This window comes from Stenella coeruleoalba (assembly GCF_951394435.1).
Source record: "Stenella coeruleoalba genome assembly, chromosome: 14".
Taxonomy (NCBI): Eukaryota; Metazoa; Chordata; class Mammalia; order Artiodactyla; family Delphinidae; genus Stenella; species Stenella coeruleoalba.
In genome coordinates this window covers 75,880,106-75,896,926 of record NC_137160.1, presented here as the reverse complement: position 1 = coordinate 75,896,926, position 16,821 = coordinate 75,880,106, and the positions used below count along the sequence as shown (strand labels likewise).

At 51.5% G+C, this 16,821-nt stretch overlaps 1 protein-coding gene across 2 annotated transcripts; it reads left to right on the top strand.

Annotated features, from left to right (window-relative positions):
* Positions 1-2,357: 2,357 nt before the first annotated feature.
* Positions 2,358-16,108, top strand: TBX3 (T-box transcription factor 3). Of its 2 annotated transcripts, XM_079941753.1 has the most exons (8): positions 2,358-3,255; positions 4,922-5,189; positions 6,101-6,160; positions 6,423-6,569; positions 8,530-8,606; positions 9,939-10,096; positions 11,546-12,222; positions 14,062-16,108. In XM_079941753.1, the coding sequence occupies exons 1-8, from the start codon at positions 2,867-2,869 to the stop codon at positions 14,521-14,523; spliced, it is 2,238 nt and encodes a 745-aa protein (XP_079797879.1). In that variant the 5' UTR covers positions 2,358-2,866; the 3' UTR covers positions 14,524-16,108. The 2 variants fall into 2 exon arrangements, with proteins under 2 accessions (XP_079797879.1, XP_079797880.1); XM_079941754.1 differs by lacking the exon at positions 6,101-6,160.
* The last annotated feature ends 713 nt before the right edge of the window (positions 16,109-16,821 follow it).

Genomic DNA, 16,821 nt, shown 5'->3' with positions numbered 1-16,821 from the left:
GTCAAAAATGCGAGGCTGGAAAATCTTGTCGCCTCAAAAGTTCCGCCCCTATCTCGGCGCGGTTGGCCCACAACGGAACTGCATTTTCACCCCCCACTTGCTCTCGCTTCGGAGTCTGGGAGCTGGGGGCTTAGGGGGTACACGAGGCAAAATGTAAGAGAGGACGGTACTGGCTGTCGACACACACACACACATATCCCAAGCCTGGGGTTTCTTAACCCCCTAGGCCGCGCAATCAACCGTTCCTTCGTTCCACTGGAGGAAGCTCCCAACTCACGAAGGGTAAAAGAATATTGTCCCCAAGATTTCCCTCCATCCAAGCAGGGACGGCCCAACTCATTGGCCCCCAGAAATGGGAAATGTGGATCTGGGGAATCCTCTGACCCGGACAGGGACCTGCGGTAACAGTTACCAATTCGGCGACAGGTCTGATAGCTAAGATCCGGTTACCTCCCTCCCCTTCACCCTTGCTGAGGCCCCCCACCCTACCTGAATTGGAGCCGGTCACCTCGCCTCTGGGATGGGGGCGTTTCACGATTTGTTTTACAAATTCACCCCCCGACTTCTGGCGAGATAAGTCCCCGGGTGGAGAAAGAACTGAGGCACCGAGAGATAAGTGCGATGCCTGGAGAAGATACAGGGCTGGCGCACCTCCCCCTACCAGCTCCTCACCGAGCCGGCCGCCGAAGGGAGGGAGGCGGCTGGATGGGGACAGGCCCAGAACCTAGTCCCTCGCTGCGCTCACTTTGTTCAGAACTCCCCTCTCCCCTCTGCACTCACACACACATTCAGGTGGAAAACCGGGAGCCCGATTCCAAATGGAAGACGAGATCTAAAAGGGCTGGTAAATGTATTTCAGAAAAGCCCGAGTCCGCCTCCCGGAGTCAGTTGAGCGCAGACCCGGGCAGCCGCGCAGGCTAAGTGTTTGCGTGTACGTTGTTTTCGCGGGTGGCTGGGTCCCAGTGGGCCGGCGCGTATTCGCGTACAGATGTGCTAGGAGTGTTTGGGTCTCCGCGCATAGTTTCGGGTGGGGCACGGTGGAGCGCGAGCCCCCACCAGCGCGGGCTGAGATCTGCCCGCATCCGTGTGCTCGGGAGCCCTTGAGCCCTGCTGCAGGGAGACCGGCACCGAGAGACACCCGAGCTCGGGAGCCCTTTAGTGGCGGCCGGGAGGAGCTTGGCTCCACGTGGGGCTGGAGGGTGTGCAAGCCTGGAGACTCGGCGGCGCTCGCCTCTCCGCGGCGGTCAGCTTTTGTTGCGCCCGGCGGTCGGCTTTTGTTGCGCCCGGCGGCCGGAGGACAGCTCGCGGGAGCCTGGGCCGTCCGCTCGGCTCGCCCGGGGCCGGGCTAAGAGGGTGAGCGGGAGAGAGAAACGGCCGCGGCGGCCAGAGGCGAGCCGAGCGCGCGAGAGGCGAGCGCCCCTGCCCGGCGCCGGGCGCGCTCTCCGCCTTCCTGGCCCGGCTCGCTCGCTCCCGCCTCCCTCCCCCGTGCTCCTTGCCCGGCCTCCTCCCTCTATCCCGGGCTGGATGACTGGGGCATTTCAGACGTGGGCTGAGCCAGAGCGAGCGAGCTCTGAGGCTGCAGCGATCTCTCGATAAGCCACCTAGAGGCGACTCGGTGCGCGCGCTCCCCAGTGGCTCCCCGCCCTCCCTCTGATCATGTTGACATATTCACAGGACAGGCAGTAGTACCGATGCGGCGCTGCGACGTTACAGTTTCCGACACCTTCTTTTTATAACTCGGCTCTATCCCCCAGCACTCGACCTGTGAAAACCACGCCTATGCAGCAACACAATTGGTCCGAAAGCGTCAAAGAGCCAATCAAGAGGCCTCCGGCTCTCCGCAGCCCACAGCAGAGCCCGACCTTCTAGACCGCCGAGCAGACGCCCGGGGAATTCTAGAGGCGGAGGAGGGTGGCGAGGAGCTCTCTCTGGCTTTCTCTCGCTCCCTCCCTCTCCTCGCGCTCCCTCTCCCACTCTGTCTCTCTCTCCTCTCTCTCTCTCTCTCTCTCTCCCTCTCTCTCTCTCTCCCTTCTTTTCATTCCCCTCCTCCCCCCTAAATCCTCCCTGCCCTGCGCGTCTGGACGCAGATTTAGGAAGCGAATTCGCTCACGTTTTAGGACAAGGAAGAGAGGCGCGGGAGAAGAGCACACCAAGATTCGGATTGAAACCCAGACACCAGGCTCGGAGCGGAGGAAGGAGGAGGAGGGCGAACGGAAGCCCGTTTGCAGTTCAAGTTTTGATAGCGCTGGTAGAAGAGGGCTTCAATCAGAGTTGTTGTTTTTTTTTTTTAAAGGAGGGAGACTTTTTCCGCTCTCTCGCTCGCAGTTCAAGCCGGTCTAGCGCAACTGCAGACGCCTCCTGCGAGCCAGAGGGAGAGGCAGAGAGATAGGGGGGCGGGGGAAGAAGAAGGAGAAGAAAAGGTAAAAAGTCTCCTAGGAGAACCGTTCGCATTTACAACAAAGAACTGGGGGCTGGAGGGGGACTGCCGGGACCGAGGGCTGGCGTGTCTATTTCGAGCCAAGCAGCAGGGCTCCGGCACGAGTCCAGACCCTGCTCGTTCCTCTCGCCTCGTCAACCGACTTCCAGGAGCGGCTTTTTGAAAACGCAAGACACAAGGACAGTCATCCGAGCGACTATGTCTCCTGATTTCTCGCCTTGCCCTCTTTAAAAGCGGCATTCCCCTCCCGAAAAGACACTTCCCCCTCCCCTCACTTTGAGGTGCTTTAGTTGTGATCCCCCCCTTTTTTGTTCTTTCGTTTTTTTTCCCCCCCTCCAAACTATGCGCTGCTGTTAAAAAACAAAAACAAAACAGAACAGCAGCTGCGGACTCGTCCCCGGCTGGAGCCCAGCGCCCCGCCTGGAGTGGATGAGCCTCTCCATGAGAGATCCGGTCATCCCTGGGACAAGCATGGCCTACCATCCGTTCCTACCTCACCGGGCGCCGGACTTCGCCATGAGCGCGGTGCTGGGTCACCAGCCGCCCTTCTTCCCCGCGCTGACTCTGCCGCCCAACGGCGCGGCGGCGCTCTCGCTGCCCGGCGCCCTGGCCAAGCCGATCATGGATCAATTGGTGGGGGCGGCCGAGACCGGCATCCCTTTCTCGTCCCTGGGGCCGCAGACACATCTGAGGCCTCTGAAGACCATGGAGCCGGAAGAAGAAGTGGAGGATGACCCCAAGGTGCACCTCGAGGCCAAAGAACTTTGGGATCAGTTCCACAAGCGGGGCACGGAGATGGTCATTACCAAGTCGGGAAGGTAAGCAAGCGGCGGGCCCCCTCCCCCCAACTACTGAAGGTTTCTTTCCTCCTTTTCTCTCTCGCCTCCCAGAACGGTCGGTTTGCCAGTTATTCCGGCTTAGAGGCAAACACAGTTCCCCCGGAACTGTGTACCAGGACTGTGTACAGAGACCTCCCCGGGCCCTGCCCCTGTGGTAGGAGATTTCAGCTTACCTGGGCGTCTGCAGCCGGCCGTTTTTCCTACCTGGGTCTGCATCCCGGGTTCCGTACAGGATAGGTAGAATTTTTTCAGTGCTGCCCAGACATCTCTGCAGGAAGAAAGAAAAGCACCCCACTGCAGGCAGTTGAGTGTTTCAAACCTTTCTGGAACATCCTTGTGTCTTTGTAGATGTTGTATTTTTGTCTGATTCATTTTGCTGTCGGAGAGAAACACTTACAGCCCTTTTTGTTTGTGTGGTAGCAGGAGGCCTGGAAGGAGCTGCCCTGCCTTTTCTGCCCTCCAGCCTAGCCTCTGGGTCTGCAGGGGGCCTGAGCCTGCCCCTGCCAGCGTCAGAGAGAAACCGAAGGGCATTTGGGGTTTGTCCATACTGCTTCGTGTGTCTGTAATCGAGGGAGAGTTCAATAGGCAATTTTGACTAATTAAGATTATGTTTGCAGACCCAAGGAGCCAGTAGGAAGCCCCATACTGCTGTTTCATGTGTGAATATTATCAACCACATTTTACATAACGTTTAGAGGTCCTTGCCTGACCAATACGTGCCTGTCACTTAAAATCACTGATTTTTTTTCAAATGGCATCGAAGTCTACCAAGGCATAAAGTTGAAGGAATAAAAAGAAAATCCCTCTCTTCAGGTCTTTAGTTTTCTGTGTCTTTCCAAGCTAAATGAGGCCAAAGTTTGCCATAAAATCCTCCCAGAAGACACACAGGCAGTTTCACAGCGACCCGCTCTCTGCTCCCTTTTAAGTCAAAAGTACAGAATGCCAACGCCTCTGGAAAGTAAAAAGCAATTTGGTGGTGGAGTCTTGCCGTTTTGGACTGGCCCCGAGCAGTGGGGAGAATGTGGTTAGCGGCGCGATAGTCAGGCTGGTGATCAGGCCTGGGCGTCCACCCCAATCTACAGAATTCGTTTTGAGAACTCACCAAAGTACAGTTTCATTTCGCCAGCAGCGGGACTGCTGTTCCACAGCAGGGAGGGGTGCAACTTGACATTTCTTTTCTTGATACGTTTAACATTTTCTCATCAATGGGTGGTGGAAAATTCTACCTCGACTGACTGAACTTGACTAAAATCCTACCCAAACTGTTTACAAATAGACACCCAGAAAAAAAGGCAGAGGAAAAGGCAGAGGCAGGAATTTCCCTCTCAGGAGGGCAATCTATGAAGTCATACAAGAGACCACAAAAAGTACAAAGAAATTATTAGATGATGTGGAGAAATCCAGTGCCACAATTCATTCGTTTTGAATCTTGGGACATTTAAAATAGAGCCATTTGAGCATATTTAATCCTTCTGTTGTGGAAGGAAACAACTTTGCATCCAGTCGCCCTACTCTGAATGGCACAAGCTCATCAAATGTAATCGAAAGTTTTAAATTTGATTTAAATATTTTAGGTAGAAGCTCAAACCCGGGAAACTGAGTGATATTTTTTTCTTTTTTTCCTCTCTCTTCTCTCCCCTCGTAGGCGAATGTTTCCTCCATTTAAAGTAAGGTGTTCAGGGCTGGATAAAAAAGCCAAATATATTTTGTTGATGGACATTATCGCTGCAGATGACTGTCGGTATAAATTTCACAATTCTCGGTGGATGGTGGCGGGAAAGGCTGACCCTGAAATGCCAAAGAGAATGTACATTCACCCGGACAGCCCTGCCACCGGGGAACAGTGGATGTCCAAAGTTGTCACTTTCCACAAACTGAAACTCACCAACAACATTTCGGACAAACACGGATTTGTAAGTTTCACTGCTTCCCTTGGACAAAATTTTCTCTTTCTTCTCTCTAGCAAAGGCAGTGCTTCCACCTTCCATGTAAAATCAAAGAGTTTCTCCCTCGCTCTCAGTTGCCAAGCATAGCAAACTTGCTCGATCCGCAAACAGAGATGGAGAGAGAATTCCAGGGTGTTTCTCTTCAGATAATGGAAGGCCTGGCATTCTGAAAGAAGTGAGGCTCACGTTCTGTGGCAAGTCCAGGTCTCGGTAACTGTTTGACCTGACAGGGAAGTTAAAAAGCAATCGTGAAGACGTAAAATCAGTGTCAAAGGTAGACGTTCGTAAGGGATTTGTTTTACGATATCAAACTTCTGTTTTGAAACCAGCCATATTGTTGCTTAGGGGAGTTTTAAGGTTCGAAGTCTTGACTCTGTTGGTGAGAGGGTGTGAATACAGATTTTGAAAGATGTTCTTCCCTTGGACTAAAAAAGAACTGGGCTTAGGTGAAAGTCAGGTTTACTGGAAATGAGACTTAGAGTTCCCAGTACAAAAATTGCATGTGTGTTGGGAGTATATGTATGGATTCAGGGAGGGAGTTCCTAGAAACTTTCAGGAGACTTAGATTGCTTGTAAAAGTCAAGCAAAGGACCTTTTGCCCCCTGCCCCTACGCCTCCCCAACATTTCAATAAAATAAACAGAGTGATAAGTGAGGAATAAGCAGAAAGATTAGGCCCAGGAAGACGTGAATGGCGCGGAAATATCTTCAGGGGGCAGGAATTGCATTTGAAGCCCTTGATTTGATTAAGACATAAATATTCCTCTCTAGAGTTCAGCCTTTCAGGGCTTTAAGTGGATTGGGCTCATCAATTAGTGGGCACTTAAAAGACTGAATCATTTTGTAAATTAAAATGCATGTTTTTCTCTATCTTTTAAGACTTTGGCCTTCCCAAGTGATCAAGCAACGTGGCAGGGGAATTATAGTTTTGGTACTCAGGTAGGCTAGGGTTCAAGGTACGAATCAACCTTAGATGGTGAGGGTGGGGGAGGACCCTTTGGAAATTGAGGAGCAATTTGGATTCTCCAGAAGATTACGTGGGGAGCTGAATGTTCCCACAGAGGTACTCCAAGGAGGTGGGCTCGGTACAAGCGTGGTGCCCTTCGGTGGGGTAGACGTCGGCCTGACAGGGGTCCTAGGGTCCTGTTCTTCCCACTAAATCCTCTTGTGATGTGTGTCTCTCCTCTTCCGGCCCCTGCAGACTATACTGAACTCCATGCATAAATACCAGCCTCGCTTCCACATTGTGAGGGCCAATGACATCTTAAAACTTCCTTATAGTACTTTTCGGACGTACTTGTTCCCGGAAACCGAATTCATCGCTGTGACCGCATACCAGAATGATAAGGTAACCGAAGTCGCTTTTCTTTTTAATCGTGATATTAACACCCACTTCCCCTCCCCCCTGTAAGCTGCTCTGGGGAGAGGATAAGAAAGTTACAAGAGCATTGGGATGGGACTCTGATTTTTCTTTTGTGATTTGACCTTCACTGGAGTTTTGCGGGGAAGGGGCACTGGCACACTGCAGAGGCAGAAGGAAAAAAAAAAAAAAAACTTGACCAGCTAGGAATCCAATGCTGAGTGGAAAAAAATGCCACACTAACTTTGCCAGTGAGAAGCTCCTGTAACCACCCGTCCTTACCGTTGCCTGCCCCACCCGACCCAGGGCTTTCTCCTGTTGGTTTCAAGGTTCATCCTCTTCCCCTTCGGGAAGAAGGGTCGAGAAATCAGGTTCGAAAGGAACCAGCTAAAATTGAAGGCAAAAGCCATTCGGGATCTTGGGAGGAGAGTCCCAGCAGAGACCAGATTTTCTCCCCTAGCCAGAAATCCCGAGTAGCTGGTCTGGTTTTTATTACCTTTTACGCTGCTGTGTTTTTTATGGTGTGTGTGTGTGTGTGTGTGTGTGTGTGTGTGTGTGTTTGGAAAAACCTACTCTGATCACAGGGTCATGCTAATTGAGTTGTCTGAGGCTTTTGAGATGAGATGACCAAAGTCACCACTTCATTTGAAGGGTTTTTTTCTCCCTGGGCCTGAGGCCGGGGATTACGAGTACCCCCAAATGGAACAGCAGGCAGCACCTGGTATGTAACGCTATGGTGGCCCGAAGGTCATGGGCGTGTGCACAGAGAGACACAGAGAAAAGTGAGTCTTGCTGCGGGTTCACCAGGCGCCAGCTTGGCTGTTAGCAGGCAGTTAAGGGGGGCGGGGGGTAGGGGGGTGGGGGGCACCTGAGGACCTCTGCCCTTCAACTTCTGAACCCTGGACCTCAGTGCCAGGCCAGCTCACTAGACGACGCCGCCCTACATTTTGAATTCACTCTCACTATGGGTGGGTCCTCTGTGGCCCGCTGATGGGGGTGTTCCAGGTCTGCTTCCTTGGTCTGGAGACTAGGACATCAGGACCTCCTCTCCCTGCAAGAAGTGCAAGCAGGATTTATTCCAAGAACAAGAATCCGTCCAAGGGGCCCTTTTCCCACCTCTAGCGAACTCTGTATACATCATCCCCATCCCCGACCCCACCGCAGGGAAGGGATTTGAAAGATTCCATACTATTTTTCCTCAGCGTGTAAAAATGCACGCACCCTCTAGACCCAGAATGCTGTGAATCTAAGTTGTTAACGGAATAATAAAAGATAGCATTTTTGATCAAAGCGGCCATGGGCCTTCTCCACCTAATGGCGGTGGCAGGACATATAAATGAAAACAAATGTTTCCAGTGGTCATTCGGTCCTTCTAAATCTATAATTGTCAATATCGTAATTCCTGAAACACGTTCCCCCGACACCCAGCAAAAAAATCAAGTCCACTCCAGCACAAGGGTAGTGAAACCCCATAAATGATTTTATTAGATTCACAGAAAAGGTTGGAGGATGTGCTGTGTGTATGTTTGTGCGTGTGTTTGGGGGCAGGAAATCTACCATAACATATTTTATGATCATTGCACTGTATAAAAAATCTAAAGGAAAGCATAATTTTTAGATCTACAGGTTGCCCCTTGACAGCCTTTCCATTTCTAAGCCCAGGCTGTTGGCTGCCCAGGCAGGATCATTTCAGCCTGGAATCCCTGGTTTGGCCTCCAATGGGAGATGCCAGCCATGACACAGTTTGCTTTGGTTTTCCTCCTGGCCCCCTCCAAACTTCTTCTGTGTTCCCCTCTCTCTTTCTCTTCAACCTGGCCTATCCAAATGACTTCTCCTCCGGTGGTTGGAAGTCAGATTTCTAGTAGATTAATGAGTTGGGGGAAACACTCCCAGAACATTCTAGAAAATGAAGCCAGTGTCTCTTTCTTGCTTGTGTCTCCTTCTCTAGATAACTCAGTTAAAAATAGACAACAACCCTTTTGCAAAAGGTTTCCGGGACACTGGAAATGGCAGGAGAGAAAAAAGGTGAGCTGAGACGGTTGTTTCTCAGATAATTTAGAAGATCGCTTGTCTAGGTCCCGACACTCAACTGTTAGAAGTGGAATGCAGACACTTACCTTGAGAAGGGTGGGGGAAGGGCGGGGGAAGGGTGGAAAACAGTCTGATGCCCCTCGACCAAGAGCTTACCGATGTCGGTACACCACTTTCTCTGCCTCTTCCATGTTACCTTAAAGGAAGTTACCTAGGCCACCCCATAGAAAGATGTCTCTGCAAGAAAAGTATCAGGAATACAGATTATATGCAGATGCCTATTAATTTCTAATTAGTTTAAGTTCATCCTGGGCAGGTCCCAGGAAAGGACTGAGCCATTCACAAAATGCCTTGGAATTTTTGCAGTCTTGTCTGGCAAATACCCTCAGACAGAACTGAAGCCCCTGGAGACATCTATGGCCCCCTCCTTCTGTGGGGACATGTATCATTCTGTATTAAGCAGACAGCTGGCTGGTATATAAAAGAAGCTCTCCCCTCCCCCACCCGCGTTCAAAGAATTTCGAAAATCCAGAAAATCAGCCCCAATTTTTAACCTATCCCCTGGGGGAGGGACTGGGCATTAAGAAATAATTTCTCACATCAAAATAGATTTTTTTAAGTCCAATTAATGTGTTGGTGAACCGATTACAGTAAAGTGCACCATGAAATAACCACTTCTTCCCAATCTTAGCAACCCGTGCGGAGTTGGTCCGCCCTTTGTGTTCACTGCTTTGAGTCCTCTGTTCCCCTCAGTCTGTGAGGCAGGCTGCTCAGCTGTCTCTGGCTGGCTCCAATCTCCCGTCTTGCTCTTTACTTTTTTTTTTTTCATATCATGGTTTATTTCATAAGATGACATCATAATTCATGTCTAATTCACAAGAACAAAGACTCAAACCCCTCCTGCCTTCCCGTTGAACTCTGAGGGTAGGGAAATCCAGGTACAAATGCATGATCATGAGATGGCCCAACCTGATATCTAGTGGCTCAGGGTCACCAGGTACGGTCCTGCCCCTCATGAAGACATTATCTTGCCATCACCTGGACCTGCAGCTCCCAAAGGAGCAATCGGTAACTCCTGGGGAGGTGTGAGAACTGGAACCAGTGAGGCCCAAAGTTGCTCTTTACTTTTAAACAAGATTTCACTGCCCCAGCCAATACCCCTTCCCTAATGAATCCCTCTGGTCTTGAATAAATACACCCAAAGCCTTCTTTCCCCCTCCCGTCCCCCTGGGCGGTGTGTGCGCCTCTTTGGAGAGGGTGAGGCCGCCCGAGGGGAAAATCCTGTTCTGATGTGTAACGCTGGGTGTGTGTGGGCTTCTGCCACAGAAAGCAGCTCACCCTGCAGTCCATGAGGGTGTTCGACGACAGACACAAAAAGGAGAACGGCACCTCCGACGAGTCCTCCAGTGAGCAGGCTTCCTTCAGCTGCTTCGCTCAGTCCTCCTCTCCGGCCGTCTCCACCGTAGGGACATCCAACCTCAAAGGTAAGTCTGGCCACCTCTGATTTCTCAGATTTCTCCAGCTCTTGGAAGCCTGAAGAGTTGGGGGCTGGGGGCGCCCACCAGGGAACCTGACCCCTCCGAAGCTTCAGATCCTTCTAGAAGTTTGTAAACAGGAGCCAGATCTCACAAAGGGTGATCAGGTGTGTCCCCCTTCCCTAAGTTCCTCTGAGAGCTCAGACCCCTTTCGCCCAGACACTGAGTTGGCAGGGAGGAAGGAGTGGTCCCAGCTCCTGTATTCCCTCTGGGTGGGCGCCTGGAGCATCCCTCTCTCTCTCTTTCTTTTTCCCACACTCCCCCACCCCACCCCTCCAACCAAGCAGCAGCTGACTTTTTTTCACTCTATCTTCAAACTCTAGGTTAAAATGTGTTAGGCTGGGGGTGGGAGGAGTCAGGGGATTTTCTGCCACCTGGAACAGGGAAGGTGACCAAGAGAAATCCAGCGGTAGGGCCACCATGGACCTGTGAGAGAAGATGAAGCACTGAGAATCCGGGTTGGGGAGGGCAGGGGTGGGAGAGGAGGAGCTGTTCAAATCCCCAGTTGGTTTCCTGTGTTTAAAGAGCAAGAACTATTTATTTGGAAAGACACACATGCTCTCAATAGGAAGAGACCTGTTTTTTAAGTGAAATAAAATGAGAGTTCTTTATGTCTTCAATCCATTCAAGCTTTAAACACAAAACGGGATCCCTTTTTCTTTTTTTTTTTTTTTTCTGGTAGGACACCCACAGAGGGTGTGGTGAGAGCAAAAGAGAATCCGTGATTGTCTTCAGGCAGTGAGTGGGCCGCTTATCACCCATCTCTGTCTGCAGAGACAGGAGAAACAGAGAAGGCTCAGTGGAGTGTGTGTGTGTGTGTGTGTGCACGCGTGTTGGGGGAGGAGTGTTCAATTCTGCCACTACCAATTCAAATGTCAGGGTTCTCTCCAAACAAATCCTTCTGAGAGAAATCCACAAATTTGTGGAAGGGGCTGCTCTCAATCACTCAGGGAACAAAGAGAGGGTAACTGGAAGGTGTTCCCGCAGTGAGTTTTATTGTAAGTCAGTTTTGATTTTTAAAAACTGAATGTGCAATCGAATGGGGGAAAAGGCCAGTAAAGGCTTTGTCTGACCTGGTAGGAGCTCAGTCCTCACTTGTGTAAAATAGTAAAATTCACCACCCATTTGGGGAAGGATCCATGGACGGAGGGGTGCCGCTCTATCTACACACTGGAAATTCGTTCCTAGCTTGTTGCATCCTTCCACTAAAATTTGCGGTATCATCACTCCCACTTTGCAGATGAGAAAACTGAGGCGCAGAGAGGTTAAGGGGCTTCCTGGGGTTACACAGCTGCGAAGTGGCTGAGCTGGGATTCAAAGTGGGGAACTGGAATTCTGCTGGCCCGGGTTTCAGAGCTAACGCCCTTCTGCTTGGCTTTTGTTTCCCTCCTATGGCAGATCTGTGTCCCAGCGAGGGTGAGAGCGATGCCGAGGCCGAGAGCAAAGAGGAGCACGGCCCGGAGGCCTGCGACGCGGCCAAAATCTCCACCACCACGTCGGAGGATCCGTGCCGGGACAAGGGCAGCCCGGCGGTCAAGGCGCACCTCTTCGTAGCCGAGCCCGGCGGCCGGCCCCGGGACAGCGGGCGGCTGGACAAGGCGTCGCCCGACTCGCGCCACAGCCCGGCCACCATCTCGTCCAGCACCCGCGGCCTGGGAGCCGAGGAGCGCCGGAGCCCGGGCCGCGAGGGCGCAGCCCCTCCCAAGGCCGAGGAGGCGCGCGCGCTGCCGGGCAAGGAGGCCTTCGCGCCGCTCACCGTGCAGACGGACGCGGCCGCCGCGCACCTGGGCCAGGGCCCCCTGCCCGGCCTCGGCTTCGCCCCCGGCCTGGCCGGCCAGCAGTTCTTCAACGGGCACCCGCTCTTCCTGCACCCCGGCCAGTTCGCCATGGGGGGTGCCTTCTCCAGCATGGCCGCCGGCATGGGGCCCCTGCTGGCCACCGTGTCCGGGGCCTCCACTGGCGTCTCGGGCCTGGATTCTACGGCCATGGCCTCGGCTGCCGCGGCGCAGGGACTGTCGGGGGCGTCCGCGGCCACCCTGCCCTTCCACCTCCAGCAGCACGTCCTGGCCTCTCAGGTATTTATCAACCGCCTCTCCGGCCCCTCGTTGACTCTCGTTTGCCTGTCCTTAGATTCCAGACACTCACCCAGTCCCCCTGCCTAGAAGCTTTCAATAATAATAATTATTATTATCATCATCATTATTATTACTAGGTGTAAGACTTATTGATTCATCATAACCTCACACTCCCCACCAAAACTTAAAAAAATTTTTTTCTAAGTTAAGGGCTATTTCTAGCAGAGTAACTAGATGGTAATAACAGATAATAACTCTACACAGCGCTTACTTTGTGCCGGGTGCTCTTCTAAGTACTCGATCTATTCTGACTTAAGTGATCCTATGATCACCTCCACCTTCTAGATGAAAGGACAGAGATCAGAGATGTTGAGTAACTTATCCGAGGACACACAGCTGGTAGGTGGTGGACCTGAGACTCTACCCCAGGCAGTCAGTCAGATTCCAGGGCCTTTTCCAGAGGCTATGATTTTAGCTTCAGAGTTGAAATGTCTCTTAAATGTTTCACAGCCAACCCTCCCCCAAGACTTAGAGGAGGGAGAGACCATGACCTGGTAAGGGAAGTGACTCCCTGGGGAAGAGTTGATTCTTGAACCTCCAATATGAAGCTGTTTTCCTGCCCCCCCACCCCTTGCAGGCCAGCCTGTTCCCCAAAGGGTTAATGGCTTGTGCACACGTGGGAAATGTCAGAGAAGGACAGGCTGGGGCTGTGGCAGGCTTAGCGGCCTGTGTATGGCTCAGACAGCTGTGTTGGGGCTCCAGCAGCTGGGGAGAAGTCTCAGGCTGCTGAAAGTGCTCTGAACCCCGGTGAAAAGGTTCTATGGGGTTTTCTGCATGCCCTTGCCTTTTGTTTTGTCTGAGCGCATTCATCTCCCTTCCCTGAGCCAAGAGGCAGGCCTGGCCTCCCCCTCTGGAAAGAGGAGGGGACTGAGAAAAGGGCTGGCTTCTGCCCTTCCTCCATCCCTCCCATCTCCTGTGCTAGCCCTTTCTGGAGACCCTCCTGTCATTGGTGGGCAGGTGATAGGCGGGCGAGGGCCTGCCTGGGCAGACAGGTACTAATAGTATCCAAGGCAGTGGGTCAGAGAGAACTAACCCGGGCCAGGGTCCCCGGATTTTTATTCTGCTTCTGCCACTTGCTAGCTGAGTGAATTCCTGCACCCGGGGCCTACCTTAACTCGGTCTCTCCACCTGTAACACCAGCGTATCTGGGGCTATGTGATTTCTTGGTTCATAGCAAACACCCTTTACTCTTTCCCCCTCCATCCTGCCCACCCCCGTTTTCCTTTTGCTTAAGGATCTTCCCTAGATTTTTTTTTTTTAAACTTCTAGACTGGGGTAGGAGGACGGAGGGGTGGAGCGACAAGAATGAAAAAAAATTCATGTCCAATATTTTATGCCCTCTGGTTTTCACCCAGCTACTTTTGTGGGGTAGACTGTCTGTAGCCCCATTTAACAGGTGGAACAACTGACTCTGATGGGAGAATTTCCAACCGTCCTATTGGCCAGGCACCCTGTGTGAAGTGTATTGCAGGCAGCAGCTCATTTCATACCCACAAAGTCCCCCAGAAGTATGCGAATTACTAAACTTTTCCCTGGTTTTGCCATATAAGAAAGCTGAGGCACAGGGAGGGAATACTTTGGCCTAGGTTGACACAGCTCAGATTTAGACCTAGACACATAAGTTTGAGTGTCCTGCTCTCTACCCCCCAGGGAGAGAGGTGAAGGACTCACCCAAGGTGGGGACGGGTGGGGGAGGGGTGGGGGATGAGGTTGGCTCCTCCCCACTGCGCAGAGCCTGGGCCCTGACTCTTCTGCCCCTGCCTTCTCTTCCTCGCCCAGGGCCTGGCCATGTCGCCTTTCGGAAGCCTGTTCCCTTATCCCTACACGTACATGGCCGCGGCGGCGGCCGCCTCCTCGGCAGCGGCCTCCAGTTCCGTGCACCGCCACCCGTTCCTGAACCTGAACACCATGCGCCCGCGGCTGCGCTACAGCCCCTACTCCATCCCCGTGCCGGTGCCGGACAGCAGCAGCCTGCTCACCACCGCCCTGCCGTCCATGGCCGCAGCCCCGGGGCCCCTCGATGGCAAGGCCGCCGCCCTGGCCGCCAGCCCGGCCTCGGTGGCCGTGGACTCAGGCTCGGAACTCAACAGCCGCTCCTCCACGCTCTCCTCCAGCTCCGTGTCCTTGTCGCCCAAACTCTGCCCGGAGAAGGAGGCGGCCACCAGCGAACTGCAGAACATACAACGGCTGGTCAGCGGCTTGGAAGCCAAGCCCGACAGGTCCCGCAGCGCGTCCCCGTAAACCCCTCCCCGGAAAAGTCTCTTCATTCCAGTCCAGTCCAGTCCAGTCTGCAGTGCACTTTGTTGGATGTCAAATAAACCACGGGCGTGCAGTGAGGTCAGCCCTTCTTTGTGAAGCCCTGTCTGGGAAGGGGTGCCGGACTCCCTGGAGAGAATGCGCTAGAAACAAGCCCTTTCTTCTTGGCGTGGTTTATACATCCGGGATCTGGCTCAGAAACGTCGGTTGCACTGAGCTCTTGGGGGTGGGAGTCAATGCCTTGGCGGCCGGAGCACCTCCTTCGAGGCTGGTCTGGAAGCTGTGGGAAGATCGAGGTAGCCAGGCCCCAGGAGGGGAGGGGTTGAAAAGCTCCCCCAGTGCAGATTTATATATATATATTTTTTTCCTTCACCGTGTCAAGTGGAAACAAATAAAATTGAAAAAAAAAGTACCGGGGACAAATGGATACATTAATATGATTCTGTTTGTGAAGATTAAAAACTTTCTAGTGACCTGCGTATCAGTTCTAAATAAATTACTGGGTAGCATTGTTTGGGGAGGGAAGTCCCTGCCATCCTTGTTTAGTCTCTATTAAGGAAATCTGTGTCTTTTTAATATTCTTGTGATGTTTTAAGAGCTATAGGTCTCTTTTTGCATGTTCCACAGTAATGTATTTGTGGGTTTTATTTTTGAATGCTTGCTTTTAGAGAGAAAAGGACATTACCCCTTACCCTTTTCCTCGATTCTCGACAACCCCAAGGGGGATGATTTAAAGGGAAGGGGGTGGGGAAAACACCAAAAATGAATTTATTTTATCTAAGCTCTGTAGCAGGATTCATGTCGTCCCTCTGACAGTTCTTTCTCTTTCCTGTATATGCAATAACAAGGTTTTAAAAAATAATAAAGAAGAAACGAGACTATTAGACAAAGTATTTATGTAATTATTTGATAACTCTTGTAAATAGGTGGAATATGAATGCTCGAAAAATTAAACTTTAATTTATTGACATTGTACATAGCTCTCTGTAAATAGGATTGCAGCTGTCAGGTTTTGTGGTTTTGTTTTCCTATAGTCAGTTTTATTTCAAGGTCACAGGATCGCTTTTAAAAGTAGAAAACACACTTTCTGCACCGACACCGACACACTTTTCAAAAGAGTCGTCTGCAAAGAAAAAAAAATTTTTTTAATGTCCAAAAGTGGGGAAAAGTGCTATTGCCTATTTTACCAAAACTTGGGGCGGTGGGGCTGCTTCCCAGCCCCACCTGAAATCCCTAAGAGTGGTTCTGAGGTTGCTTGCGGGTGGGGTGGGGAGTGTGGAGGCTGTGGTTTGACTTCATGATTTTTCTTTTGTATTTGCTGGTCTGATTTCTTCAAAACAAAGTGGAATTGACTACTTACTGTCTTCAGTGTTGATGGTGTTTTGAATTGGTGCCTATAGAGATATATATTCACAGTTCAAAAGTCAGGTGCTGAGAGCTGGTTTAAAGACAAATATTCATGAAGGTATATTTTGTGTTATAATTGTTGATGAGTTCTTTGGTTTTCTGTATTTTTGCCCCCTCTCTTTAAAATATCATTGAAATTTCAATAAATTTTTATTGAAATGTCTTTGGGCCTCGTGTTAAGTGCTTTCTTTAGGGAACTTTACTGAAAGTGGAGAGTGGGCCTCTTTCTCTCCTGGCTTCCTTTAGCCCCTTCTCTTTGCCTTTAAATAATTAAGACCGCCCCCACTGAACCAAAATGAGATGTCACTCAAGTTACAAAACTAAAAACAAAAGTCCCTTACTCGGCGGTGGCGGCGGCGGCGGCGGCGAAGGGAGCGGTTTCAATCTGAAATTACTTTTCCTTTAAATTAGGAAGCAAAACGAGAGACGGAAGGGGGGCTGATTAGAATTGGATAGAATAGCAATTTCAGATACTTAAGTTTTAATGGAAAAAGAATGCTCGCTCCCTAAGTCAGTGTTGCCCGCACGAATCCGAACGTTTTCGTTTTAGGCTCGCTCTCCCTTTGCACGTCGATATGGGAAATTGAAGTCAATTTCTCCCTGCCCCAGTGTGCAAAAAACAACAAAACAAAAACGAACAAACAAACAAAAACTAGCAGAATCTCCTCGTGGCCAGCCCCGGCTTGGCAAGGCAGCAGCCCTCCAAGCTGCAGGAGAAGGGGACGAAATCGAACGCCCCCCTGTAGTCCCCGGTGTCTCAGATTGGACCAGGCTGACCCAAGACACCCCTCAGAGGCCTCAGCCCGAATTGTGCGTGCGAAGCGCGGCCAGCTCTGCGCAAACTTTGCGTCACGGGAGGGAGGAGGGCAGTTTTCC